Source organism: Equus caballus, chromosome 3 (assembly GCF_041296265.1).
Source record: "Equus caballus isolate H_3958 breed thoroughbred chromosome 3, TB-T2T, whole genome shotgun sequence".
In the NCBI taxonomy this organism is placed as follows: Eukaryota; Metazoa; Chordata; class Mammalia; order Perissodactyla; family Equidae; genus Equus; species Equus caballus.
The window spans coordinates 9,752,910-9,780,710 of record NC_091686.1 but is presented as its reverse complement, the minus strand read 5'-3'; the positions used below and the strand labels follow the sequence as shown (position 1 = coordinate 9,780,710).

At 60.2% G+C, this 27,801-nt stretch overlaps 1 protein-coding gene and 1 long non-coding RNA gene across 2 annotated transcripts; both read left to right on the top strand.

The window, feature by feature from the left end:
• Nucleotides 1–19: 19 nt before the first annotated feature.
• Nucleotides 20–21,964, top strand: CCDC102A (coiled-coil domain containing 102A). Its single transcript, XM_023637047.2, has 9 exons — nucleotides 20–140; nucleotides 7,265–8,002; nucleotides 10,079–10,305; nucleotides 12,661–12,769; nucleotides 14,625–14,741; nucleotides 15,088–15,297; nucleotides 17,230–17,400; nucleotides 18,479–18,582; nucleotides 20,734–21,964. Exons 2-9 carry the CDS (start codon nucleotides 7,418–7,420, stop codon nucleotides 20,861–20,863), a joined length of 1,653 nt encoding a protein of 550 aa, XP_023492815.2. The 5' UTR covers nucleotides 20–140; nucleotides 7,265–7,417; the 3' UTR covers nucleotides 20,864–21,964.
• A 3,003-nt stretch (nucleotides 21,965–24,967) lies between these two features.
• On the top strand, nucleotides 24,968–26,094 carry LOC111772766 (uncharacterized). The gene is made up of 3 exons (XR_011437327.1): nucleotides 24,968–25,107; nucleotides 25,256–25,282; nucleotides 25,383–26,094. It is a non-coding gene; the product is annotated as an uncharacterized lncRNA (long non-coding RNA).
• Nucleotides 26,095–27,801: the final 1,707 nt, after the last annotated feature.

Here is a 27,801-nt window from a genome sequence, read left to right as displayed (position 1 = left end):
TCTTCCCCCACCCCCGGGAGGGAGGAGGAGACTCCGCGGCCCTCCCTCGGCCCTCCCGGCGGCGGCCGCAGCCAGCCCCGTGCCCGCCCCGCCCAGCCGCGGCGGGTCGGACGTCCGGAGCCCGTGGGTCCCCGGCCGAGGTGAGCGGGGGCGGCGGTGCAGGGCGGGGAGAGCCACCGTGGCCGGGGAACTCCCTCCAGGCCACGGACCTTCCGCGGGAGGGAAGAGGTTAAGCTGGGGGGCGTGCTGGAGGAGAAGGGAGCAGCAGCGGCTCCCGCGTCCGCAGCAACCCCCAAACTCAGCAGAACTTTCTAGTCCCCTCCCTGGGCTCCCCCACCTCGCGGGGCCCCCGGCCTCGGGTGCGCAGGGGCCGCCGGGGTTGGGGGGCAGGGCAGGGCCCCTTTCGGAATGCAGCGGCCCGGGCCGGGGAGGACGGGAGGGGGCGGCGGGTGGGGGCGGAATTTGGAACGCTCCCGGGGGACCCCACGTGGTCACCATGGCGAGCGCGGGATGGACGGGCGGCGCGGGCCAATCGGAGCACGGCCCCGCCGTCCGAGGCCCGCGGCGGCTGCCAATGGGGGCCGCGCGGTGGGGTGGGCGGGACCGCGCCGGCCGGGCCGGGAGCCCCCGCCGCCCACCGCCCGCCGCTAAGGGGAGCGGGGCGGCTGGCCGGACCGGGCGGGTGGGGAGGGGATGAGGGAGGGAGGCCCGCGAGGCGACACAGGGCCATGGGAGGGCAGAAAGCGAACTTCTGGAAGGAGTTGGGGCAGGTGGAGCGACGGCTCAGCGCTGGGAGAAGGCAGTGGGCCTCAGTTGCCCCACCGTTGTGATGGTGCGGACGGGTGATACCCGTCAAGCCCGTTCCCCACTGGGGGCTTAAGTTTTTCCGTGGCGGTGGTACAGGGCTCTGTGGGGTCTCCTTGGGTCATGTTGGCACAGGGTCTGCCCACTTGTTCGATAGAGCTTTTAGGAATTTTGTTAGTGCCTCTGCCCATCGTAGAGGTAAGGAAACAGGCCCAGAGAGCGCAAGGACATGCAGATGTCACACGGCATGTCGGTGACAGAGCTGGGACTAGTGGGGTGTCTGCTGTGCAAGAGTGAATAGCACAAGGAGTTGCTGGGAGGCCCAGAGCTGGGGGCAGCCCCCACGAAGGGCTCTCACCGTCTCCTGTACCGGCTATGCCTGGCCACTTGGCCTGACACCTGAGACTCCCATCTTGTAGGTGGTCCCAGGGGCGTCTTGCACCCCAGGCAGTCATGACCCAGGAGGGGAGGCATCTAGTCCCAGCGCTCCAGCCCCCCAACCCCTCCACTTGGCTGCTGGTCCTCTATGCGGATGTGGATGAGTGGCTGCTCCTCTGGGCCTCAGTTGGCCCAATGTAAAGAAAGGAGTTTAACCAGTGACCCAGAATATCTTTGTGGCTCTGGCGTCTGAGATGGGGGTAACTGGGAGCAGGCCAGGGGGGCCCTACCCCGGGGCTCAGGTCCAGCTCCCCGCCCGCCTTCCCTCTCAGTCTCTTCTGGAGGTCCACTGGTGGAAGCCCAGGCAGCTGGTCACAGGGACAGGTGCCTGTAGTTTGTGGGCTGACCAGTCTGGGACCCTGCACTTATCCAATCAGGCTGTCCTCTGTGGTTTCCCGCCGGGCTCTGCTCCTGCCCACAGCCAGGCCTGTGGCCAGGGGCCAGCCCCAGTGCCCCACCTGAAAGGCTCTGGGAGGACATAGGGGCTTTCTGAGCTGGAGCGAAGAGTTGGGCCGCCGGGCAGCCCCCAGTCCCCTCAGCTGGCCCCCGTCCAGGCCTCAGCATCGCTCACTCCTCCTGCTGGATATTGAGAGTCAGCTAAACATGCTAAGGACTAAACACAAAGTTTTCCCCCTGTGGGCAGTTAGGCTTCCTCAGGTAAGGGGGCTGACCCCTGCCCTGGCCATGAGATGACCTCTGACTCTGACCTTGGCCATAGAAAGGCTCAGACACCTGCCTGTCTCAGAGCCTAGCCACGGACTGACTCCTGATCCTTAGGACGGACTGACTCCTGATCCTTAGGACGGCTCAACCCTCCCTGGTCGCAAGGGGACTCCTAGCTGTCCCTCTTCCCTCCATCAGCCTAGGAGGCATTTAGGCAGCATCTGCTGCATGCTGGGCCCTGTGCTGACAGCCAGCAAGGCCAAGATGCCCTTGTGGACTTCACAGTGTGGCCATCGCTGAAGAATAGGGAGGTGGCAGTGCTTTGGGAGCACTAACATACTCTGTGTACCAGATCAGGAAAAGCCTCCCAGAGGAGGGGAAACCCAAGGTGGGTCTTGAAGGATGCATAGAAGTTTGTCAATGGAGAAAGGAGGAGGGAGAGACATTCCAAACAGATCCACAAGCAGCTGACACCACTGGTCACTTTCTGTGGACAGGGCTTATGAGGGCCTAGGCTGAGGCGAGTCTCGGATCCAGACATTCTTGTTTCTGTCCTAGAGTGGGCCAGCAGCCGCCCAGATCCGTGAGGACGGCTGTGGGGCCGGGCTGCGGGAGCTCTGAGTTCCCCTCGGTCCTGCTACCCAGCTCAGGGCTGCAAGGTCCCAGTTCAGCCTTCTCCTCAACACTTCACCAGCCAACTTTAAGCCAATCCTGCATGCAGGGCCTGTCCTAGAAGCTCTGGGTGGCACAAGTGTCGTGTCTGGGTGGGAGGAAGCCTGAGCTTCAAGAAGAGAGGGCAGCTGGCTGCATCTGGCTGTGGAAGGTTCTAGGGCTATGCTCCTTGGGGTAGGGGGTGGGGCTGGAGAGCTCAAGGCATTTCCTAGAGGTGGTAGAACTGAGCTTGAAGGATGGGTGGGGGTTTCAGAGTCTGGGTTGGGGGGGGGGCATTCTGACTAGGAGGAACAGCCTGAGCAGAAGCTCTGGGCGTTAGAGCAAGAAGAGACCCATCTGGCTGTTAGGAGGCAGGAGAGGGGAGGGTGGGGCAAAGAAGGCCCCCGGGGCCTGTGGTGTCTGGTCCATCCCTGAGTTGCTCCTTGGGGGGCAGTGATAGCCTGGGGGAGTCAGGAGGCCACCCCACACACACATATATGCATACCCCGTGGGCAGAAGGCGCAGAGCCTGCTGGGGAGGGGCGGCAGGGCGGGGCAGCCGGAGCCTGTCTCTGTAACTGTGTGGCATCACACTCTAGTGAGTGTGTATGTTACCAAGGCTGTGTGAGTGCGTGTCCCCGAGGCTGTGTTGTGTGGGTGTGGGGTGGGAGCGGGGGGAGGGGAGGCATCGCTAGGCAAGGTCTGGCTGCCCTTGAGTCTCCGCGGGTGTGTACGGTTCCTGGTGTTCCAGAGGGTGGGCTTCTCCAGAAAACCAGCCTCGGGACCCCCACCCCCACCCCTTCCCCCAGGTGTCCACGCACACCCTCCAGGGGACCCTGGGCCTACAGGAGGAAAGGCAGGAGGGCTGTTCAGAGCCCGGCTGGGCCCCCTGCTCCCCTTCCTCCTCCCCCAGCCCCCAGGAGGGGCCGGGCCAGACCGCTGGGGAGGGGCCCAGGAGCTGAGTGTAGAGCCCACCCCTGCCTTGAGTGTGGGCTCCTGGAAGCCATCAGGAGCCTGGGTGGCGCCTGCCCTGCCCCTGGCGACGGGCTTGGGATTCCTGGAAGGAGCGGGCCGCCCCTTCCCTGCCGAGCCCATGCCAGGCCTGGCAGCTCCCAGAGGCTGAGAGGATGTGGCAGTGGCCCCCTCCCTGCCACCCTCTCAGTTTAGGGGCTGCAGGAAGGGCCCAGCAGAGGGGGCCCAGGCCCCAGGACTCCCTCACCACACCTCCCCCCCCCATTCCTAGCACAGCTCAGGGCCGCTGGGCTGGCACTCACATTTCCTGTCTCCCTCCCCTCCTGTCTTCTTCCCCTCCCCCGCACATTGTTTTCCTTTTCCAAGAGCTTCTCCACGTGGAGCCGGGCCAGGAAAATGGGGAGAAGAGGAGTGTGTGTCTGGATGCGTGTTTGTGTGTGTGTATGAGTGTGTGCATCTGCTTGTCTTAGGATCGAGTGTGTATCTCTGCGTGTCTCTGTGTGTATCCATCTGTGTGTTGGCATGTCTGTGTCTTCAGCTGTGTCTGTGGCTCTGTACCTACAGGCAGGCATCTGCATAGTTGTGTGTGCACACGGGTCTGTTTCTGAGTGTACGTGTGTCAGCCCGTGTCTTTTGTATCTGTGTTTCTGTGTATGGGGATACGTGTGAGTCTCAGATGTCCTTGGGTGTGTGGGGTCAAGGCCAGCCACCTCATTGCACAGGTGGGGAAACTGAGTCACAGAGAGGCCTCGGTGTGTACGGGGAGTCGGTGGTGTACGGGCCCCGAGATCTGTGTGGCGGTGTCCAGGTGCGTACCTGCAGGGGGTACTGGGGCTGACACATACATGTTTGTGTGTGTGGAACCATGGATGGCGACGAGACATCACCGAATACTCACATGTCCCACACTGGGACTGTTACATGCAGATTCCCAGCCCCACCCCCACCGAACATGACTCCAGGGGGTGGGGCCCAGGAACTGCACTCGAAGCACGGGTCCAGGTGAATCCGGGGGACCCCTTGATCAAGAAGCACTGGCCTCCCTCACCCCCTGCCCCCATTCTACTGGTGGAGAAACTGAGGCCCAGAAGCGGGCAGGGGCTTACACGAGGCTGGGGACAGAGCCGGGCCTAGAGCTGATGCCTGGTGAATGCAGACAGGCAGTAAACAAACGGTGGACGGACTAGAGAACTAGAGTACGATCGCTGAGCCACGCTGAGGAACGGATGTCATGGTCATGAGTTTAAAGGACAATGTCCACACGGAGGGGTAACACCTGCCATGCCTGGTTATCCAGGTGAAGGCGGGAGCCATGGAGGTGACCAGGGTTGGCATTGCCTGGAGAGACAAGACCAGGAGAGGGGGCTGGGCACCACAGGCAGATCAGGACCACGGACTGTGAGCTGGGCGAGGAGGGGAGGGACAAGGCGGGCCGTGTGCACAGTGAACAGGTGGCAGGATCAGTGGGCCGTGGCTCCTTTTGGGATTGAAGGATTTTCGGAGTTGGTGTCCTAGACGGAGTGAGCTTGGAACTGACACTAGAAAGGGTCACAGCCATTGGTGACGACAAACGGTGTGACCACTGGCATGATCGGGTTTGCATTTTTAAAACCTCGCTCTGGCTGCCGCTGTTAAGAATGGATTTGAAAAAGGCAACAGGGAGAGAGGAGGGGGCGGCTGCAGTCGCTCAGGTGGGACATGGTGGTGGTGACCTTGACAGGTTAGTGGCTGAGTAGGAAGAAGGTGGACAGATCTGTGTGATGTGTGGCAGACAGGCTGACAGGACAAGTTGGGGACTCAGAGAGACAGCAGATTCCAGAATGTTCCCCATAGCATGAGGGAGTGACGACGTCCTCTTCTCTTAGAGGGGCATCCAGAAGGAGGAGCTGATTGGGGGGGAATGGAGACGGTGGATTCAGTTTGACCAGGCGGAGTCTGAGTTGTCTGCGGGACATCCTGGTGGGGGTGCAGGCAGTTCTGGAGGACAGCCTGAGAAGGAGAGAGATTCAGCATCCTCGAGGAGATGCCTGAGGCAAGGGCAGCAGGAGAGGAGAAGGGGAACCAGGACTGGGTGACCCCAGCACTCAGGGGACGAGCCCAGGCTGCCCACCAGGGAGGCTGATGGAGAGCAGCCGGAGAGGAGCAGAGAAAGCAGGAGGGACGGACGCTGCCCAGAGCCAGAGAGGGGACACCGGAGAGGGCTGAGACATGCCCAGTGGGTAGAGGAGTGGCATGGCCTGAGGAGAGAGGGCAAGGGAGGGGGACAGGGTGGAGACAGCAAGTGTGGACCACTCTGGATGGGCCTTGAAAGGGAGGAGAGAGGGGTGGCTTCAGCAGGGGTGAAGCCCCCTGGAGAGGGCATCATTGGCAGGAGTGGGAGAAGCTGGAGGCGGGAGGAGGGGGGACCTTTGACCCAAGGAGGGAGAGCGGCTCTGTCCTCTTAGTGGCAGAGAGGAGGGGGCCATGGGGCTTGGGGCAGGACAGGGAGGGAGTGCCAATCTGATGGCCTCCCTTTTCACTGCAATCTCTGACATCAGATCAGCTGCCAAGAGTGAGGGGGTTAGAGGGTGCAGAGGGGACACGGGGCTGGCCAGGCAGTGTTGGGACCAGCCAGTGTTGAGGCACTCTTCTGTGGTACCGCACTGGTCCCTCAGAAAAGGAAGGGATGGCGATTGGGGTGGGGCCTTAGGGGCCAGGTGAGGATCATGGGACAGGCTCAGCTGAAAGGGGAAGGAAGTGTGATGTCCCCAGGGGCTGCATGAGGCCATCTGGAGGTAGAGTGTGGCAGGTTAGGGACAGAGAGGGACGCATGTCTCATTTATTTTAAAGGGGACGTGGCCCACGAATAGCAGCGCCCCGCAGTGGGTGCACCTGCCTCCCGCCCATCTAATAGACCCTGGTTTATTCCCATCATGCCTCTGGGACACGCCTGCCTTCACCAAACCCTCCCCAGTGCTCGCATTTGGACTCCTAGGTACCGGATCTGGATCAACTCCCAGGTTAACCTTGCTGATCCTCCCTTTCCTCCTTGTAAATGTTGATCATTTTCCCTCAAGCCTATTGAGAGGAATAAAGGGGATAGTTCACATAGGGCATGGTACCTGGCCTGTAGTTGGCCCTCCACACATGTCACTGTCATTGTCGTGTGCTAAGACTAACACAGTGGCCAGGAGCCAGCCCTTGCCTTCAGCAGACTCACAGCCTCCGGTGAGGATGGGGAGCAGAGGGACACATAAATGGTACAGCGAGGGTGATTAATGCAGTGATGAAGACCCGGCAGGGGCCGACCACCTGGCCTGAGGGGTCCAGGAGCACTTCAAGGAGGAGGTGGTATGGCAGATAAGCTTTAAAGATGAGAAGAGTTAGCCCAGTGCCGGAAGAGGCAGGGAGGGGACTCCTGGCAGCACGGCCAGCCTGGAAGCATCTGCATTCAGAGTGGAGATGGGGGGAGCAGTACCCGCCATTCAGTGTGTGAAATGGGACCTGAAGGTCAAGGACAGCAAGTCAAGGTTTCAGATCAGCTGCCGCTGCTGCAGCATGAAGGGACTGAAGCAAGGCGTCTGGAGGCCCTGGCTCACCATTCCAGTCTAAGGGGGGCTCGCCTGGAGCAGACCATTTTCTCTCCTTCTGCCTTTGCCCATGCTATTCCCTCTGTCAGTTACGCCCTTCCCATAGCTGATCTTATTGCTGTGGACAGATGGTGGCCACAGCCTAATAATGGTTGTGTTCTCCCACAGGTCCGCGGAAGCGTGCCCACCCGGTGGCCGCGAGAGCAGTGAGTAGCGGTGGCCATCATGCACAGCGGTATCGTGTCCGCCCCGCGTCGCCCCTGAGTCTGGCCGCGAGTTCCAGCTCAGGGCCCGGAGCCTGCCCGTCCACGTGGCCACACCATGAGCCACGGGCCGAGCCCCCGGCTGGCCGAGTCCCCGCAGCTGTCCAAGGGCAGCCTCCTGACCATCCTGGGCAGCCCGTCGCCCGAGCGCATGGGCCCTGCGGACTCGCTGCCGCCCACACCGCCCAGCGGCACGCCCTCGCCGGGGCCCCCGCCGGCGCTGCCCCTGCCGCCCGCGCCCGCGCTGCTGGCCGACGGGGACTGGGAGAGCCGCGAGGAGCTGCGGCTGCGGGAGCTGGAGGAGGCGCGGGCGCGGGCGGCGCAGATGGAGAAGACCATGCGCTGGTGGTCGGACTGCACGGCCAACTGGCGCGAGAAGTGGAGCAAGGTGCGCGCCGAGCGCAACCGCGCGCGCGAGGAGGTGCGCCAGCTGCGCCAGCGCCTCGACGCGCTCACCAAGGAGCTGGCGGGCGCGCGGCGGGAGCGCCAGGAGGCGCAGGGCGAGTGCGAGGCGCGGGGCCGCGAGCTGGCGCGGCTGCGGGGCGCCCGGGGCTCCGTGGACAGGACGCCCGACGGGCCCGAGCCGGAGCGGGAGCACGAGCCGGTGCGCGACGTCGGGGCGGAGAGGCCGCAGGGCAGCCAGGTGTGCGGTCGGGCGGGGGTCGGGCGGGGCCTTCGCGCTGGGGTCTGGAAGTGGGAGCGGCTGGTTGACCTGGGCAGGAGGGAGGGCCGCAGGACTCAGAAGGGGAGAGTAAGGGCCTGGTCGCCTGGGAGGTATCATCCTCTGGGTAAGGCTCTGCCCCACAGGGCCCCAGGCCACCTCTCCGGAGACCTCCAGGCCAGAGCGTCCTGGGCTCTGGTGGTCTATCCACTCCCCTTTGAGCAGGAGGGCATCTAAGAACTTGCCTAGCAGGCATCCTTTAATAGCAGAGCTGAAGCCATCCTTTCGTGCAGCTGGAGTTTGGGGGAGGGGTAAACATTTCTAACGCTCATCGATCAAAGCTGTGGGGTGGAGGGTTGCCGGGGCACCAGGAGCACAGAGGAGGTCCCTGTTCCAGGCCTTGGGGGGGGTGGGGGGGTGGGGGGGGTGTCTTCACAGAAGCTTCCTTGGAAGAGGCCCCGTTTAAGCGGAGACTAGGAGACTGCGGATTAGTTAACCGTGGAAAGTGCAGGAGAGCGTTCCCGGGTTGGAGAGGGTCTGTGCAGAAGCGCAGAGGCAGAGAGCGCCCGGCGAGTTAGGGAACCGGAAATCCGAACAGCACCCGACATTCAGTGGGCGCCCGCACGGCCCTACACAGTGCCAAGCGCTGCCCGTGCGTTATCCAGTTAATTCTCGCAGCAACCCCAGGGGGCGTTTGCTTTGTAGAAGGGGACCCTGAGGCATGAAGAGGTTAAGTACCAGTGTCTCCCAGCGGGTGACTGGAGTTGCGGGGGGGTCGTTGAAGATGGGTGAACTCGAGGCCGGGTAATAATCGGAGTGGCTGGAGTGTCCACGGTGGGTGTGGGGGGCAGCCACACCAGCAGATCTGTCACCAGAAGGCCTTCCCGGGCAGAATCCAGCCTCAGCTTGCCCCCCAGCACCGCTCCCAGAGGGACTAGCTGCTCCAGCCAGGATTCTTGGCTGCCCCTTCCCCTCCCCTGCCAGCCCCCTCCGCAGGCTACAGTGGGCACTGCTGCCTCCTGGTGGCTTCCCCAGGGCTCCCTGGTGTTTGGAGGTGGCACTCGTTGCTCTTTTCTGGGGCAGTGTCAGCCAGTCAGCCAGTCTCGCGGTGCTCTTCCTGTCCTGGCCTTGTTCTGGGTGTCAGCCACGATCCGGGAGGTGGCAGGTACAGCGGTGGCAGCCCTAGGGCTGCAGTCTGAGGCTGCCCTCAGCCCAGCCACCTCCATGCTCTGTGACCCAGAACAGGTCCCTTCTTCTGTCTCCCCATTTGGGAAAACAGGGCTTTGGACCAGGTGGCATCTGAGGCCCCCACGCACAGTCTGAGCTACAGGAGTAGACTCTCACTCCTCAGGGAGTCCTCGGGGCCACCGTCCCAGTGCAGATAGGGAAACCGAGGGCCACGCAGGGAAGGAGCTGGCCCAGACCCATCTGGAAAGGCCGTGGGGGAAGCCAGGCTGCAGCAGAGGCCATGGGCATCTCGGGTTTGTGGTCGGAAGCGGGCCTTGGGGGCAGGCAGGGGCAGGCTGGTGGAGAGGAACGGGCCTTGGCACTGGGTTAATAATCCCTGCTTCCTGTCTGGGAGCTGGTTCTGCTCACAGAGGCTGCCCTCCTGTGCATCTTTTACCATGTCACTCATCTCCCAGTGCTTTAGTGTGTGCACCTGAAAAATGGGATAATAGAGCCAGAATTACTTTTGAGAGAATCTAGTTCTTAGACATTGTAGGAATCTTTGCTTCTGCATTCACTCACACCAATGTTCCACCATATGTTTGCATACTTCCAATGACAGGGAGTTCATCACCTTTCCTGGGAAGTCTTCCAAGATACAGGAAATTTTAGTGGCTGATCCTGTGTGCAGTTCCAGGAGGTGAAGGGGCATCCCAGAGGAGGGAGAGTCAGGCTACAGAAGAGGAAACTGGAGACCAGAAGGGCTGTGTGTCTTGCCCAAGGTTACCCACCAAGCTGGTCCCAGATCCAGGGCCTGAGAGAGGCCATGAGGAAGGTCAGGAGGGGAGGGCTCAGTAGCCGCTGGTCCAGCCTCCGCCGTGGTCCCTGCAGGAGCTGGAGCTGGTGGAGAGCCTGCTGCGGAGCAGACCAGAGGAGCCTGAGGGATGCTGGGAGGCACGCAGTGTGGGCGCCGGGGGCCCGCGGGGCAGCTCGGGCCGCCAGGAACGCAGCCGGCTGCCCTGGGAGGACACAGCCACCATCGAAGAGGATGCGTCCAAGTTGACTGCCCTGCGGCTGCGGCTGGATGAGTCCCAGAAGGTGCTGCTCAAGGAGCGAGAGTGAGTCCCGGGGGCGGGCAGGGGCCAGGGCGCGGGCCAGGCCAGGGCACCCTCAGAATCCCAGAATGAAAATCAGCGCCATAGAATGAGAGACTGACTAGCTGGAGGCCATGGTGCCATCTGGGCTTGAGTCAGGATGCTGGAGCAGCGGTGCGCTACCTGAGGACCCAATGCGAGTTCTTTTTATTAATCCAAATGATGCATATTGGGGATCTGCTCTGGGTCAGGCACATGCCCGGCAGTGAGGCACAGCCGTAAATAAGACCAAACCTCCCGGCCTTCGTGGAGCTTCTGTTCTAGTCGGGGTGGGGGGGGTGGCGTGGCGGCAGAGGTTAGAGCAGGGAAGGAGGGCTGGGGAGGTCGAGGGGTTGCAGGTGGGAATTTGGTTTGGGACGTGTTGACTTTGAGGGGACAGGAGGCAGCTGGGTACGTGAAAGAGTCTGGAGTTCATGAGACAGGTCTGGGCTGGAGGTAAAAATGCCAGCGTCATCAGCCAATAGATGATCTTGACAGCCGTGAGCCGGGGTGAGTGGGTGCGAGGAGGTCAGAGGATGCAGCCTGGAGCTGACTGAGTTTAGAGATGGAGGAAAGGGAGGCAGCAGAGGAGACAGGAGCCGCTGGGGGCGGGGAAACCAGAAGAACCCGGTTCCCGGAGGAGGGAGTGTCAGCTGGTCCGTAAGAAGAGGACTGAGCATTCTCCAGTGGATTTAGAACGTGGACGTCACCAGTGACCTTGATCAGGGCACAAGCCTGATTCTAACGAATATAATGAATGAATATATATGTCGAGAAGTTAAGTATGTAGATTAGTATAGCCTATCTACACACATAATTTCTCTTTAAAATCAACGTCATGCCTTTGTGAAGATGAAGGCGGACATGAGGATGAGGCTTCTACAAGCTGGGGAACACCGGAGACGGCCAGCAGACCTCCAGAAGCCAGGGAAGAGCGTGGCACAGCTTCCCTCTCCCGGCCTCAGGAGAAACCAGCCCTGCCGACACCTTGATCTTGGACTTCTAGCCTCTAGAACTACGAGACAGTATGTTTCTGCTTAAGCAACACAAACGAGCAATAATCCACTTATTGTACTAACTGAAATATAAAGTAGAAATAAAAGAAAGGAATTCATGATAAAATATAGGCATTGTGACATGGAAATGCTCAGGCTCGGCTCGACTGGAAGAAATTGTGAAGTAGTCGGAATCCGGGGCCTTTATATGGGATGACAGTGATGATGGCCGTGGGAGCAGATGCTGTGAGGCACGCACTCCGAGACAGGCATGGTGCGGAAGCTTTGCCTGTATTCGCTAGTTTAAGTCACCTCCCAGGACAGCAACAAAAGCAGCAGGTGCAGGGGAGCAGGGCTGGCAGCTGAAATGCACGAGTGGTGTCGCTGTGGTGACAAGCTTTCCTGGGAGACGAACAGCCTTCGGTAAAGTCTGAGCAAAGCCGCGTGCAGTCTTCCCTCAGTGGATGCAGTGGTTCCGTTCCTGGAAAAGTCTGTGTTCGTACAGAAGATAGTTGCTGTGTGTTTCAGTCAGAGGAGGTTCTAGGCGCAGATCCGTCTCACCCCCAGGGATGTCCAGCGGGACACACACGCCTTAGACCGGATGCAGGGTGATTCCTGGGTGGGCAGGATGGCCTAGGCATTGCAGGTCCCTGCCCACTAAATGACCCCGTCATCGTGATAGCCAGAAGTGCCCCATCAGGTTTCTCACGTGCCTGCTGGCGGATGGCATTGCCTCCTCGGAGAACCCCGTGTGGGAGGCATGAAATGTTAGTCTCTGAGGAGGGGAGAGCAGCCTGCTGGGGTGTGATGCTAAGCGCAGCTGGTGGCTGAGCACCTGCTGTGCACTGGGCCAGACACTGAGCTCATTCGTGTTCAAAGCAGAGTGCCGAGTGGTGATTATGGGAGATCCACCCAGTGATGATGACAAGAGGGGAACTTTGTCCCTCTTGTCACTGGACAGTGTTTTCCAGCTTTTCTAACTACGGAACCTGTGTTCAAACCGAGCCTTACAGGGAGCCACAGTACATAAGACAGGAACGGGGTCGTGTTTGGCAGGTGAGTGTGGGGCCCAGAGAGAGGGAGGCCCTTACCCGGGGATGGCCAGTGCCTGGAGGCCTGGTCAGTCATTCCCTGCACAATAAGCTGGGCACCTGCAGTTGTGCAGTGGGTACAGTGCCAGGAGAAATGCAAAACCAGGGTGCCTGCCACAGTGTAGGGTACCAGGGCGTTGAATGCTGAGGCCAGGACTTCGGACGTGGGCTCCGCAGGAGCAGACTGCACAGGAGCACTAAGTGGAGGGCCCCAGTGGGCTCACCCCGTCTGCCTCTCCCCTTCTGATCCCCAGGGATAAACTAGCACTGAGCAGGAACATTGAGAAGCTGGAGGGTGAGCTCAGCCAGTGGAAGATTAAGTACGAGGAACTCAGCAAGACCAAGCAGGAGATGCTCAAGCAGGTGAGTCTTGGAGACCGAGGGGCTTCCTGGAGGAAGCAGCATTGTGCTGTTGCATTTCGGCAGTGGGAATGGGGAAAAGAAGGGAATTCACTCATTCATTCATTGTCCAGCACTGGCTACGTGCTGTGCAGTGGTCTGAGTGCGCTGGCAGATGATGTCCCTGCCTTCAGGAGCTCAGCTTGTCGGCACCGTGGGTGGGGGAGACCCTCAGTAACCAGGCAGATAGATTCATAAGCTACAGAGTTAAAACAGAATAAGAGAGACGGGGCAGTGGGTCAGGGAAGGCCTGAGAAGGTGACATCTGAGGTAAGACCCAAAGGGATTCGAAGGAGCCATCCTTGAGAGGGTCTGGGGGCAGAGTTTCCGGCAGGAGGCACAGCAAATGCAAGGGTCCTGAGGCCAGAACAAGCCCAGTGCTGCAGGAAACAGGTCGGTGTGGCGGGAGGAGGTCACAGGGAGAGCTCAATCTCACGGGGCCTCATAGACCAAGACACAGAGGGGCAGCGGGGGGTCTGGATGCAGCGTTCATTGGCGCTGGGGTGTGGGAGATCGCGCTCGTTCACGTCCTGCCGTCCAGTCTTACAAATGAGGACACTGAGGCTCCGGGGCAGGCAGGGGGCGGGCTCGGGCACCAGGGCCGCCTCGTGTGAAAGCCCCCGTGGCCACTAGGGGGCGCGGCCACCCTGGGGAAGCCGTCGGATCTGCGTTCCCAGAAACTGCCGCGGCCGGGCGAAGACGGGACTTAAGGAGAAGCTGCTGGAGAATCTCCTAGAATACAGCTTCCCGGAGCCCGCCCTCACCCCCTGCACCAGCATCTGCGGGAGTGGGGTCCCGGAGTCTGTCTTTTAATCTTTGCAGTGGTGAAGGGGGATCCTTTGCAGAGGAGAGGGTAGAACGCGAGTGCGCGGTCTTGCGGGTAGGAAGAGCCCCGTGCGCTGGCTCCTCTCCCTCTGCGTCTCCTTTAAGGCTCGGCCGGCCGGTCCTTGCGCGCCGAGCGAGCGCAGCGAGGGTTTGCCCTGCTGCACACGGGGCGTCTGCGCTGTCCCAACCCGGGTGCCCCACTCCCACGCGCAGGCGCGTTTATCCACTGGACTCGTCCAGACGGCTCACTGAGGGCTCCCCTGGGCCAAGGCCCTGCAGGGACACGAGGGCGGCCGGACAGACAAGCTCCTGTCCTCCCGAGCTCACGTGCTGTGGGGAGTGGGATGGAGAGTAGAGGAGGCCCCCACCTCCAGGCCGGGAGGGCGGGAGAGGCCTCCCTGAGGGGGAGGGGGCCTTTAGGCCAAGGCCTGAGAATGAGGAAAGTCAATCCGGCAAAATATCTCGGAAAGAGTGTACCTAGCAGAGGGAACTGCATGTGTAAAGGCCCTGTGGTGGGCAGGAATTTGGTGTATTTGAGGGCTAGAATGGAGGCTGCTGTGCCTGGAGCACAGTGAACTGAGGGACGGGGCGGGAGTTGAGGCTGAGGAGAGATGGGCAGGGGTCCCATCATTCAGGGCTTTGTGAGACCACAGGGAGGGACCAACCAGTCTTTATCCTCAGGAGTGCACAGATGTGGATATGAGGAAATTTGTTTTTTCTAAAAGCTCACTCTGGGCTGCTATTATGGAAAATGGGTTGACAGTGGGGCCCAGAGTGGATGTCGGGAGGCTAGGTGGTAATGAGGTAGGAGGAGAGAGATGCTGGATGCGGCTGAAGTGGTCAGAGCCAGGGCCTGTCCTGGACACCCAGTGGCCCATTTGGGCCCCCCTCAGGCTCCTTGCTGAGCACTCCTGCACCGGCGCCCACTCCCCAGAACTGGTTCCAGGGTACATCCGGTGGTCCTTGAATAACCAGGCTGGGCTATATCCTGCAGCTCAGCATCCTGAAGGAGGCCCACCAGGATGAGCTGGGCCGCATGTCGGAAGACCTGGAGGACGAGCTGGGTGCGCGGTCCAGCATGGACAGGAAGATGGCTGAGCTGAGGGGTGAGGTGAGGCCGCCGGCAGGACCTGGGAGGGCCTGGGGCTTGCGGGTGCAAGGGCCCTGCCTCTGTCTGTTGGTCTCTCCAAAGAGGGCAGGAGCTGGGCCTGTGCTCTGAGGGGTCCCAGCCACACCCTGAGGGTACCCAAATCTGCAGGAGGCGGGCCTCTCCCTCACGGAGACCAGAAGCGTCCTCACATCCTGCCCACCATGAAATCAGCCCAGCCTAATTATAGCCACTGCAGCTGGACCTGCTTCCTGAGCCAAAAATGGCTGCAGGAGAAGGGGGGCATCCAGCTCAGGCCCTTCCGTGCCCGCTCCCCTGGGAGCCCTCACCCTGTGCTGCCATGTTGCAGATGGAGCGGCTGCAGGCAGAGAACGCGGCCGAGTGGGGCCGCCGCGAGCGGCTGGAGACCGAGAAGCTGGGCCTGGAGCGGGAGAACAAGAAGCTGCGGGCACAGGTCGGGGACCTGGAGGAGGCGCTGGCCCGGCGGCGGCGGCAGACCGCCAGCGCGCTGGACTGCGACCTGCGGGCCAGCCAGGCCGCGCTCTTCGAGAAGAACAAGGTGGGGCAGTGGGTGGCGCGGCCAGTGCTGGGGCAGCCCCACCTCCGTCCAGCCAGGGCAGAGCACCTACTGCGCGTCCAGTCCAGCCGGCAAGGGGCTGCAGACCCCTGAAGTAACAGCTGAGGACAGACGTGGCGATCGCCCTAGAAGCTGCTCCTCCTGGGCACCCACTGTTGGCCGAGCCTGGAGATTATTACAGTAGCTGCATTTGTCAAGCACCCACTGTGGGCCGGGCCTGGTGGTTATTACAGTAGCTGCATTTATCGAGCACCTACTGTGGGCCGGGCCTGGTGGTTATTACAGTAGCTGCATTTATTGAGCACCCACTGTGGGCTGGGCCTGGTGGTTATTACAGTAGCTGCATTTATCGAGCACCCACTGCTGGCGGGGCCTGGAGATTATTACAGTAGCTGTATTTATCGAGCACCTACTGTGGGCCGGGCCTGGTGGTTATTACAGTAGCTGCATTTATCCAGCACCCACTGTGGGCCAGGCCTGGTGGTTATTACAGTAGCTGCATTTATCCAGCACCCACTGTGGGCCGGGCCTGGAGATTATTACAGTAGCTGCATTTATCGAGCACCCACTGTGGGCCGGGCCTTGAGATTATTACAGTAGCTGCATTTATCGAGCACCCACTGTGGGCCGGGCCTTGAGATTATTACAGTAGCTGCATTTATCGAGCACCCACTGTGGGCCGGGCCCTGTGTCAGTGGTTTTTGTCTGTTATATCACTTAATCCTCTCAGCAGCCCTTTGACTTTCCCACAAATGTTTATGAGCGCCAACTGTGTGTAGGCCTTGTTCTAGGTGCTGGGGACACAGCAGTGAGCAGACAGCACGGACGCAGCCTCCCCTCATGGAGCTGATGGCTCCGGGGCTGCAGACATTGCTCTCACCATCACAAGCACACTGATCACGCAGCTCCACGGCTGCCGGCAGGATAGAGGGAACACCAGGGGCCTGGTTTAGGCCCCGGGTCCTGGGAAGGCTTCCCTGAAGCAGTGACCTTTGAGCCGAGGTCTCAAGGAAAAGCAGACGTTAACTGGTGATGAACTGAGTGGGAGAGGGAATTTGGAAATAATGTGAATAAATGTCCCATGGTGACGGGGACGTGGAGATTTGAGGAACAAGGAGGCCAGTGTGGCTGGAGGGCAGTGGGCAAGGGGGACGTGGTAGGAGGTGAGGCAGGAGCTGTGGGCCACCCGTGAGAGGAAGAGGTGGGCGTGGGCAGGCTGCCATTCAGGGTGCTTGCTGGCTGCTGTATGGGAGGCAGCTGGGCAGGCAGGCCGGGTGGGAGGCTGTCACTGTTTCCTGGGGCAGCAAGAGATGCTGGAGGCCTGGACCAGGCTGAGGTTGGTGGAGATGGAATGAAGAGGGTGAATTCGAGAGACCTTTAGGCTGTGTTTGGCCCGTTTTACAGATGTGAAAACTGAGGCCTGGAAAAATCAGAGCTCAGGGATGGGCACCTCCATTCCCGGCTGCTGCTCCTCCTCCCGGTCACTGTGGCTTCTGATCTCTTTTCCTCTGACGTCCGCTCCCCAGTTTAACTCATCCGCAGACGCAGGGCTTTAAATGCCATTTATAGGCCAACCTCTAGACCTCATCCCTCCCCAGAAAACCTGACTCGGCTCCAGCAGCCTGCTGGACATCTCCATGGCATTTCCAGTAGGGACCTCAAAGTTTCATGTCCAAAATGGAGCCACTGATTCCACCCACCGGGGCCTCTCCTTTCATTGCCCCCCAAGCCTCTCATCTCACTAGATGCCACCTCTGTCCTCCAGCTGCTCAGCCAAACCTCTAGTGCTGGCAGTTCAGACAGCTGGTGGAGAGATTCTGGGAGAAGAGACACACGCACCCCAGTGACCCTGTGGGACTCGCTGGCGTGGTGCCCTCTGACACTGAACCGTCCCCCGTCTCTGCTCCCCTGCAGGAGCTGGCAGACCTGAAGCACGTGCATGGCAAGCTGAAGAAGCAGTTCCAGGAGAAGGTGGCAGAGTTGGCACACGCCAACCGGCGGGTGGAGCAGCACGAGGCAGAGGTAAAGAAGCTGCGGCTGCGGGTGGAGGAGCTCAAGAAGGAGTTGGCCCAGGCTGAGGACGAGGTGAGCACCACTGGGGCCCGGAGGCGGCCCTCAGGCCTCCACTGCGGTAGGATGGGGCGCCGGGCCCTCCTGTGTCGCTCCGTGCTGGGTCCCCAGTGCCTGGCAGGAGCCTGACTCTCAGAAGGTGTCCAGGGTAGAGCGGGTGGGTGGGTGGGTGGGTGACGGATGGACAGTAGGTAAGTGTGGGGGTAGGAGGGTGGGAAGAAAGATGGACAGACAAGGTGGACGAGTGGTTGTGTAGATTAATGGATGGATGAGTGGGTGGATGCACAGGTGGTTAAACGGAAGGAGAGAAGGATAGCTCTGTGGGCTGATGAACAGGTAGATGATGGAATAGGTGGACAGATCAATGGGAGAGGGAGGGGAGGGAGGGAGAGAGAAAGAAGGATGGATGGATGAGATGTAACAGATGTCTGGTGAGTGGATGGATGGATGGATGGATGAAATGTAACAGCAGATATCTGATGAGTAATTGGTTGAGTGGATGAGTGGATAGGTAGACGGATGGGTGGTTGGTAGATGGATAATGAATGAGTATATGGATGTATGGAAAAATAGATGACTGTGCAGGCAATGGATAGACAACGGACTGGATCAGTGGGTGGAAGAATGAATGGATGGAGAGAAAGGACAGAAGGATGGATAGATGGGAAGACAGGTGTGTTTTGCGGAGTGGAAGGGCACATAGATAGACAGGGTGAATGGGCAGCTGAATAGGTTAATGAATGCTGAGTGGGCAGGTGGGTATCTCCAGAGGCAGATGGATGGTTCCAAGGATGAATGGTCAGATGGGCAGCTTGATGGGCATAGATGGGTAGGTGGGCTGACGGACGGATCAGGAGCTTGGGGCATTGGAGGATGCGTGTATTTGGAAAGCAGAGACAATAGAAGTGGAGAGGGACAAAAAGGATGCTTACCTGGAGGAGGCGGGCTTCGGTCTAGTCCTCAAGGGAGAGACAGGGATTGCTCTCGGGGAAGGACATTCCCACAGAGGAATGCAGGAGGTCCTAGGCAGATGGCAGGCCAGGCTGGCCCAGCCCAAGGTCACCCCCATGCTCTTGGCCCTGCTCACCCCCAGCTGGACGAGGCCCACAACCAGGCACGTAAGCTGCAGCGGTCGCTGGACGAGCAGACGGAGCAGAGCGAGAACCTGCAGGTGCAGCTGGAGCATCTGCAGTCCAGGTGGGCCTCGCGTGCAGCCCCGGCTGCGGACTGGGTTCCAGCGGGGCGAGGATTCCCTGCCAGGGCACAGAAGCAGGGCAGAGAGCCTTCCTGCCCGGGGAAACCTCCCAGCCGGGGTTGGAGCCCCGAACTCAGGCTAGAGGCGGGGACAGAGAAGGAAGCGGTCAGGCCTCCCTGGGGCCAGAATCCTGTCCTCTCCAGGCAGGAAGGGCCAGGGCCAGGAAACCAGGGAAGGGGAGCGCAGGAAGTGAGACCCGCTGGGAGCCCTGGAATTGTCTCCCGGGCAAGTGGGCGGGTGGCAAGAGGGAAGGAAGGTCAGGCTCAAGGTGGGGCAGTGGGTAGGGTTAGTGGGTCTGGAAGTCATAAACAAGAAGAACAAGCAGCCCCCAGGGTCCCGGGCTGGGGTGGTCCCAGGCCAGCTGGAATCCGAGGGACTGGGGGCAGTGAGCCATGACAGCAGCCCGGACCCCCTCAGCTGCAGACACGACCCTGTCAGCCACAGGGAGGGAAGCCGGGGGTCAGGGTCTCTGGGGAGCCCACCCAGCACATCTGCAACCCTGCCCTGCCGCCCCCCCCCCCCCCCCCCCCGCAACGCCCCGTGAAGCACACCCTCTCCCTCACTCCCCTTAGAGCTGTGAGATGTCAGAGAACAAGTCCAAGCCCCTCCCTGTCACAAGCACCCCACCCCAGGGGGTCATGAGCCAGCACTGACCTTGACCCACTCATCCTGGTCCTGTGTCAGGCCCTGGGCAGGGTCCTCCTTGCGCCCTCTTATTCACGGGAGAGAGGGAGCCGGGCTCTGCAGCCAGGCGGCCAGGTGGCGGGAATCCCGGCTCCGTGCTGAGTGGCTGTGTGGCCTTGGGCCGCCTCCCCTCTCTGGGTCAGTTTCCCCATCTGTACAGTGTGGATGGTAACGGTTTTACCTCTTGGTTATTGTGAGAGTTAAATGAGCTGGTCTGTGCTCATGAAAGTTGCTGGCTCGTCATGAATGCTACATGACCATCAGCTGCTCCTGCTGTTACTGCCACCCCTGGGCTGGGGGCTGGTATTTGGGTCAGCTCTTGTGCTGCAAGAATCATGCTCCTGTGAGCCATGGGAAAGGAAAGACGTTTTTCCTAGGGGGCTGGCAGATGAGGAGAGTGGGGTACAAGAAGGGACAAAGCTGGTGGGTGCTCAGACTGGATCACCCCCAGCCATCTGCACCCTGCTGACTGGGCATGGAGTCTGTGCTGAGTTTCCAAGCCTGAGAGTCCAGGCTGTGCAGCCAGACCTAGCACCTGGGTGACCTGGTCAGCCAAGCGTCAGTTTCCCCATCCGCCTGGGGTGTTGCCTGTGAAGCGTTATGCAGGGGCCCCGGGCACGAGTCAGACTCCGTGTCTGGCCAGCTCTGCCCCCTCCGCACAGCCCTTGGAGGCTGGCCGGCCTCAGGGCTCTCCCGCAGTCTTGGCCACATTCTTCGGGAGCCGTCAACTCCCACAGAGGCCGCTGCTCTGCCCAGCCTCTCAAGTGCCTCCACTGGGAGGGGCGGGCGGGGCAGCCGACCGCTGCCTCTTTTTATTTCCCAACTTTTTGTGCTGTAATGTTCCGGGGACAGCTCACTAAATCACAGAGCAGTAATGGAGCCCCCGCCGGGCCCCTCCCTGCCGCGTTAATAATTCATGCCTTCCAGTAAGATGCGGCCGGCCGCCTGCCTGGGGGATGGGCATTTCCGCCCCCAGCTCTTCTTGCAGTGAAGTTCGCCTCGTAAATTTGGCTTTAGGAATTTTAACTGGCGGTGGGGGGGGTGGGGAGGGTGGAGCGGGCAGAGCTGGGGATCTAGGAGACTCAGAAACCCCCGCCCTCAAACTCCCTCCTCTGGTCTTTGGAGCCTGGCTCGGGTGCGAGTCCCAGCGACCTGACCTTGAGCCGCTGCCTGGCACCCAGCCCCACCCGCCTCTCTCTGTGGGACTTTGGGCAAATTACTCAACTGCTTTGTTCCTCGGTTTCCTTGTCTGTAAAATGGGGGTGTCAGTAGCACCCCCTTCGTTTCAGGGGCTTCTGGGAGGAGGATGTGAGATGAGGTAATGCCCGTCAGAGGCCCGGCCTGGTGCCCGGCAGCGGGGAAGTGTCGGGGAAGGCCAGGCTGCCATCAGCGCCTCCTGCCCCCCGCAGGCTCCGCAGGCAGCAGCAGAACGCACCCCTCTTCGGGCAGATCCGCAGCGCCCGCTTTGGCGCCGAGGAGGCTGGGGATGGAGCCAGCGACCTGGACGAGGACGAGGACCTGCAGATCCAGGTGGCCTAGCTTGTGGGGCTGCCCAGCTGACCGGCCGGCCGCTCGAACTGACGCGTCTGCCTGTGCTGGCTCTGGGAGCAGACCCCGCTCCCTGCCACGGACGACGGCCTTCTCTCCCGCCGCGTGCACCCGTGGTCCCACCCTACCAGCGCCCTGTGGGAGGGAAGCCACGGCCTGTGTTTTATATGTATATTCTATATATATGCCCGCGGTCCTTGGACCCGTTTGATTTCATAAACACGGGATCCCTCCAAGGCCCAGATAGGCCTGCCACCCACCGGAGTCCTCCGTGCAGGGGGAAGGGGGGTGTCAAGGGAGGGTGGTGGGGTGCCACCCCAGGCTGCCTCTCTGGGTGTTGGGGGCTGGGCGGAAGCTGTTCATAGTACGATGTGATAAACCCAGTCTTTTGTAATAAATGGAGTTCAGGTTCTTGGGGCGGAGTCCTGAGGCACAGTGTGGCAGATGTGGGCAGGGGGTGTGGGGGACAGACCACATCAGCCTGCACGTGGCACTGAACCTGAGCTCAGGAATGTCAAGTGGCTTAATAAATGAACGAGTGTGAGAAAGAATGAATGAATGAACATCTGAGATGCTGAATGGTCTGGAATCCGGCTCCTGTGAGGGGAGAAGATATGGTCCATGTCTAATCTAGAAAAGAGAAGACTTCAATTCTGGCACCATATGGGTTCAAATCTTTGCCCCTTACTGGCTGTGCAACCTTGAGGAACTTACTTGCCCTCTCTGAGCTTCAGTTTCTCCATCTATAAATTAGGTGTCTCAGGGAGCCATCATGAGAACTAGTGGAGTTCACCTGGAGCTCAGTAAAGCTTAGTTATTGTTGAAATACTTGAAGGCTCGCCCTGGAGACGAGGGATTTGCCAGCTGGGTTCTTCCACAAGGGATGAGGTTCAGGTGACTGGGAGTTTCCCCAGAGGTAGGTGTGAACACAATAAATAATCAATCCTTTTATCTTTCTTCTAGCCCTGCTCTAGGTAGTGAAATTACAGGTAATTTTCATTTTATTTTTGATACTTTAATGTCTAAACCACCTACAGCCGGCAGATTTCTGTTCAATCTGATGGAAATGGTCATTAAAAACAAGATTTCATACGTTTTTGAATCTTTGCAAGTCAGGGTGGCGCTTGAGCTACCCGCCCTGGAGGAGATACTCTGAGGGTTCTCCCCATCATCAAGCCTGGACCAACGGTGCTGGTGCGGTGGCTTTCCTCTCGTGGCAGTGGGGACGGGGCCCCTCCTGGGCTCTGAGTGTGAAGGAGGGCGTGGGTGAGACCCAGCCGTGGGGACCCCCCTGCTTTCTTTCCCTGTAAGCCGGCCAGCGGGAAAGGGGCTGTGGAAGGAAGAGCACTGTCTCCTGCCAGGATCTCGTTTTCTCTCCCAAACAGGAAGTTGGCCCCTGAAGAGGCTGAAAGTGCTGCCCTTTGACCCCGGGAGCCAGGAGCCAGGCTCTGCTGACAGCAGCCAGGAGAGCTGCTCACCAGGCCCGGCCGACCTGCCATTCCCAGACACAGAGCAGACCCCGTCCTCGAGGCAGGCGCCTCCAGACTCCCTGGCACCTCTGGCGAGATAGCGTGGAGCAGGGGCCCGGGCCAGCCCCTGTCTGTGGGCGGGCGGGGCGCTCCGAGAGAGTCAGTGAGAGGGCCGGCCCCCTGCTCTGTCTACCAGGGAAAGTCGAGGTCTCAGGAGCGGGGCAGAGCCACAGACACAGGGCTGGAAGGTCCTCGGGGCCTGGAATTTGCGCTCCCTCCCTGCTCACAGCCCTTCCATGGCTCCCCTCTACCTGCAGCAAAAGTCACCGGTGGTGGGTGGTGCCGGCGGCAGCATCACCCCACAGAAGTGTCAGCTTTGGCTCGCATGATGCTTCAAAGATTATGTTAACACATAGTTAATGTTAGCAGTGGGAAGTTTTCTCATGAAGATGTGGGTTTCCTTCTCTTGAGAAATCAGTACCTGGATCCACGCTGGACTGGGAGGCCAGTGCTCCCTGGCAGGGGTCTCAGCCACCCCAGTGGGCCCCACTCTCTGCAGCTTTACCCTGCACCCAGCTCGTTTCTCTGACCACATGGCCCCTGAGGCATGTGAGTGTGTGTCCTCTGGCCCAGTCCAGTCTTCCGAACAGGTGGGGAACCTGAGTGACTGAGACGGGAGGCGCTGGCCCGCAGTCTCTCTCCATCATTGGCCAAGTACACATGTCACTTGCAGGCTCCTCGTCACTGCAGGGTGACTGCCAAGAACTGCTAACGTGTATTGAGCCCCACTGTGTGCTTGGCAACCCTGGGAGGCGGCACTGCCATCCTCATCTCCCTTTATGCCTCGGATGCAGAGCTCAGAGGGAGCAAGGAGCTAACCCGAAGCCACACAGCTGGTTAGGGGCAATGCCGCATTCCAGGTCAGCCAGTGTGAGGCCAGAGGCCACCCTCCTGATGAAGACGTCCCTCTGGCCCCTGCCCTCCTCTGCAGACCCCCACCCCCACCCCCACCCCCCAGACCCTGCAGCTCCAGCCGTGGTGAACTCCTTTTTCTGCCACCCAGACCTGCACCTCCCCCAGCCCCCAGCCCTCCAAACCTCAGCCTGTGGGGTTCTTAGAGTGTAAGGGGGTTGTGTGCTTTGCTTCTCCCGCCCCACCAGGTGCTCCTGGAGGGCAGAGTGCCCTGGGCCTAGCCTAGCGGGCATCTTTAAAGAAAAGAAGGCTGGCTGGATGGAAGGAGGGATGGGATAGTAGACGGCTGAAGCCAGAACCGCCCCTCCCCCAGTCCCGCCCCACCTCAATACCTGCAGGACTGGTCCTAGACGGTCTTTGTGCTGGTCAGCTCAGCAGTCGCCCAAGGCAGCTGGCCAGGGCCTCCTTACAGGCCTGGGGTGCCCAGACAGGCTGGAGAACAAGCTGGGCCGCAGCTGCCCCACCCAGCCCCTCCCCTGCAGCATGAGACTGGGGCCCCTGGAGCCTGTTGGTGTCCTCGCTTTCCAGCCGAGGTCATTTCTGCCCAGCCTAACTCTTGCCAGGCAGCCCCTGGGCTTCTCTGTCTTGAAATCGATGCCCAGGAGTGAGCTCCCTGTCCCCCAGCCCTCCAGACAAGCTTGGCTTCTAGACCCAGCTGCTTCCTGATTGGCTGTGTGTCTTCTGAGAAGTTCCTGCCCCTCTCTGGGCTTTTGTTTCCCCATCCAGAAAATGAGGACAGTAGCAAATGGGTTGTCTAAACCCACATCCAATAGTATGACTTTACTCTTAGTACTAATTTTCTGGCTTTCCCTTTGCTCTGCATCGCAGCCAAGACCCTAGTGCCCTGTCTGCCTGGGGACCCACCAGCTGCCCTGGGCACCCGTCTAGGGCAGTGGGCGGGGGGTTGGATGCAGAGGCAGCACCCAGGGACCAGCTGCGGCTCTCACCCCCACACCCATCCAGCTCCTCTGCCTGCTAATTGTGGGGTTGCAGGATGCCAGCTGCCTCCCAGGCCCCGGGTGGGCTCCTCCCAATGGAGCAGGAGCTCCCTCCACAGCATCCCACTCCTCCTGCAGCCCCACAGATACAGCTGTGCTGGGGGTGGTCCCCACGGTGCTGGGACCCCCACCCCTCCGGGAGGCAGCCTGAAAAGGTGTCAGCATGAAGACTTCCTCCATGGCTTTCCAATCTCCCAGGCTTCCCCCCATCAGAGAGGAGCACGGGCTCTCCACCACTCAGGAACAGCCATGGCTCCCCATTGCTGGACAAGTCAAGTCTCACCTCACATCATGGCCCGTGGGTGCTCCAGACTCACCCTTAAGCACGTTCCTCAAGTGGCCTTGGTCTCAGGTCCCTGTTGCTCCAGGATAAAGTCCAGACGGGCCCCTTGCTACGGCCTCTGCCTCCCCCATGGGCTTCCCCAGCATCCTCTCTCTACTTGCCCTCAGCCAGAGCACCAGTGGCCTGGGCAACAGCTCCACAGTGACCGGGGCATGCCTCATCTCTCACATCTGGACTTGAGCTCCGAGGGCAGGGGTCCTGCCTGTGGGAATCTGGATCTCCCGGGAAAGGACAGAGAGCATCATTCAGAGCTCATGCTCACCCCTACCCCCACCCCTGCCCCATGGTGTCATTTAACTTTCATCCTCACAACAACCCGGGACGTGGACAACGGCAGGATGAGGACACCCAGGCCCAGAGAGGGAAGGGACCTGCCAGGAGATGATGGGGGACCGGGATTCAATCTAGGCAACTTCAAAGGCCAGGTGTTCTCAGCCACGGCCCTCGGCCCAGGTCTGAGCCCGGTTTCAGGGCAGGGAACTGGTTAGTGTCTGTGGATGGGAGGGAGGTGGGAGGGAAGAGAGAGCCAGTGATGGGGCAAATGACCGTCCTCAAGCCTGCTTCTCACCCAGCGCCCCACTCTGTGCTCTAACTTATGCAGGTCGGAGTCAGGAACCTCATTGCCTAGGTGAGTAAACTGAGGTCCAAAGTGGCTTATCCGAGGGCACCCAGCAATGGTGGGGTCATTATCCTTCACTCCTCTGACCTCCTCCATTCTCACTCCATAGAGCAGCCAAACGATGTGGATTCACCTACACGCCTAACTAAGCTCCAGCTCCCTGAGCCTCAGTTTCCACATATGAAACGGGTGCTGTGGGGATCAGAAAGGACATTTGTCAAGCCCTCAGCGTGGGGTTCAGCACCCAGCACTACTGTTGTTTTTCCACCTTTGTCCAAGGACACCCGTCACATCTGCGCGGGAGACCAGTTGCCCAGGCAGGAAAAGCGCACTTGTCCACGCTGGGGTGGGAACCTTCATCCAGGATCCGCCTCTGCCTGCGTGGACCATCCCACCCAGCCACACTCCGCCCTCCCTGCCCCCACCCCATCTCAGAAACCTCCACCTGCTCACTCACCCAGTTGCCCAAGTATCTTCATTCCAGGATGGAATGGCATTTGGGGGGAGCGCTGGGAGAGCAGAGGCACCTTCGTCTGTTCCTGGACCACCACCTGCTCCCCAACTGCCCCACCCCATTGGCTGATAAATTGGAGTTAGATGCGTAACAGAGTCCCTTGGGAATTTGGCTGGTGGGCATCCCTGATCAGATACAGTTTATCTGATGGCCCGATCCCCGAGGGGTAAACTGAGGAAGCTGCCAAGCTGAGAGGAATAGAGTCACAGAGAAAACAGGTGCCACGCCAGGCAGCCTGCCTCTCTCCTTTCTTTCGATGCTCGTGACAGCCCAGTGAGGTGAACCCAGTTGTTATCCCGCTTTACAGGTGAGGAAACCAAAGTGAAGCCCCTCCGCAGCTTCTTGAGGGCTCACAGCAACTAACCGGCACGATCTGAAAGGGGCCACCGCTCCCCCGGGTGGATGCTGGTCACCAGGGCACCAGCGGCTCCTCGTGTACTTTGAATGTAACTCACGCCCCTTCCCGGCCTCCGGGGCCCCTGGAGATCCGCTGGCGTCTCTTCACAGCTTCGTCCCCACCGTCTCCCCTCGCTCACTGTCTTCCAGCCCGCTGGCCTCCTTCCTGCTCCAACACCCCAAGCCCGTTCCTGCCTCGGGACCTCCAGGCCCGCTGTTGCTTCTGCCCAAAAAGTCTTTCCCTCCTTCCCCTCCTTCCCTGGCTCCTCTAGCCACACAGATGTCCCCTCTCCTGTGTCCATTAATGTTGGTCCCAGTCCCTTGATATTGATTTTTCCGAATGGCTTCTTTTTTTAAAATTACCTATTCATTCGCCTGGCTGGTGCTGACTTGCCGCTCCCTCGCTAGCCCGTGAGCTCCCTGAGGGCTGGCATTTGGTCCTAAGTTGTCACCTCGGTCCTGCTAGCACCTGTGCCTGCCACACAGCAGGAGCTCACTAAGCGTTTGAAGAATGAATAAAGGAGTGACTGGACAAGCGAACGAATGAACGACCTTCCGTGCTCTGTCTCAGTCCCAGGGGCTCAGGTCGGTCAAAGGCAGCAGAGATGAAGTTATAAACCAGGGCAGGCAAATGGACTGTGCAAAGTTTTTTGAGAGGAAACTCAAAGATGCAGTGCTATTAAAAATTGATATTTCAATGAGATAATCCCTCTCCTAGGCTTTTAATTGATTGTCTAAAAAGCCTTCCTCTGTTGTTATGCTTCTTTATTTGCAGGGACCATTAATTTTTTTATGGACGATCAAACCCGGATAGAGTGGAAGGACCACCGCACACGGCTGATTCCAAAACAGTAACCAAGGCGCCAGGGACGAACGCCTGGGGGTCAACCAGGAGAGGAGACATGGCCGTGGAGCTGGTCTGGGCTCTGGATGCTGGGAGGAGGGGAAGCCCCTGCGTGTCCAGGACACACACGCCCCTGCCCCCCACTCACTGGACAGCCTTCGCAGAAGGAGGAGCAGCAGGAGGTGACAGCTCCCCAAGGGAGCCCGCTGCAGAAGTCAGGACCCCTGGGGTCCTCCCTTGCCCCTGGTGGCCAGTTCCCCTCCACTCCAGGCCTCTTCTCTCCCATCTGTCCCTTGCAGGGTGGGCCTAGAGGTGGACAAAGAAGAGCAGGTGCGTGGGAGTGAGGACCTCTAGGTTCTGCCCCTTCACCTCTCTGGGCCTCTGTTTCCTCGTCCGTCCAGTGGAGGTGACACTGGCTCCGGTCTCCGTGGGGAGCTTTACGGCTGCACAGAGCCTGGTGCACAATTGTCAATCTCAGCATTCTCCTGGCTCTGCAGGCAGCCTCACATCTACACGCCTCTCCCCGCTGGGTGACCTTGGCCACCTCCTTTCTCCTCCCTCTGGGATGGCTCTCCATTCATGAATGGGCATCTGTGCTCTCCTGCAAGGCCTGTAGCCGCGGAGGCGTCCTGTGCACACCTGGCAGACAGGTCTCTGGTCATCTGCTCCTCCTCCACTGCATGCTTCCATTCCATCAGCCTGACAGGCAGCCGCGGCGACGAGCCCCTGAGGGTCCTCGGCTGCAGCCGCGATGGGCCAGGGCTGGACTGCTGG

Coding starts and splice junctions, on each gene's coding strand:
- CCDC102A (XM_023637047.2), top strand. CDS start 7,418: ATGAGCCACGGGCCGAGCCCCCGGCTGGCCGAGTCCCCGCAGCTGTCC. Junction 17,401..18,478: donor TGGCCCAGGCTGAGGACGAG/GTGAGCACCACT, acceptor GCTCACCCCCAG/CTGGACGAGGCCCACAACCA. Junction 18,583..20,733: donor CTGGAGCATCTGCAGTCCAG/GTGGGCCTCGCG, acceptor TGCCCCCCGCAG/GCTCCGCAGGCAGCAGCAGA.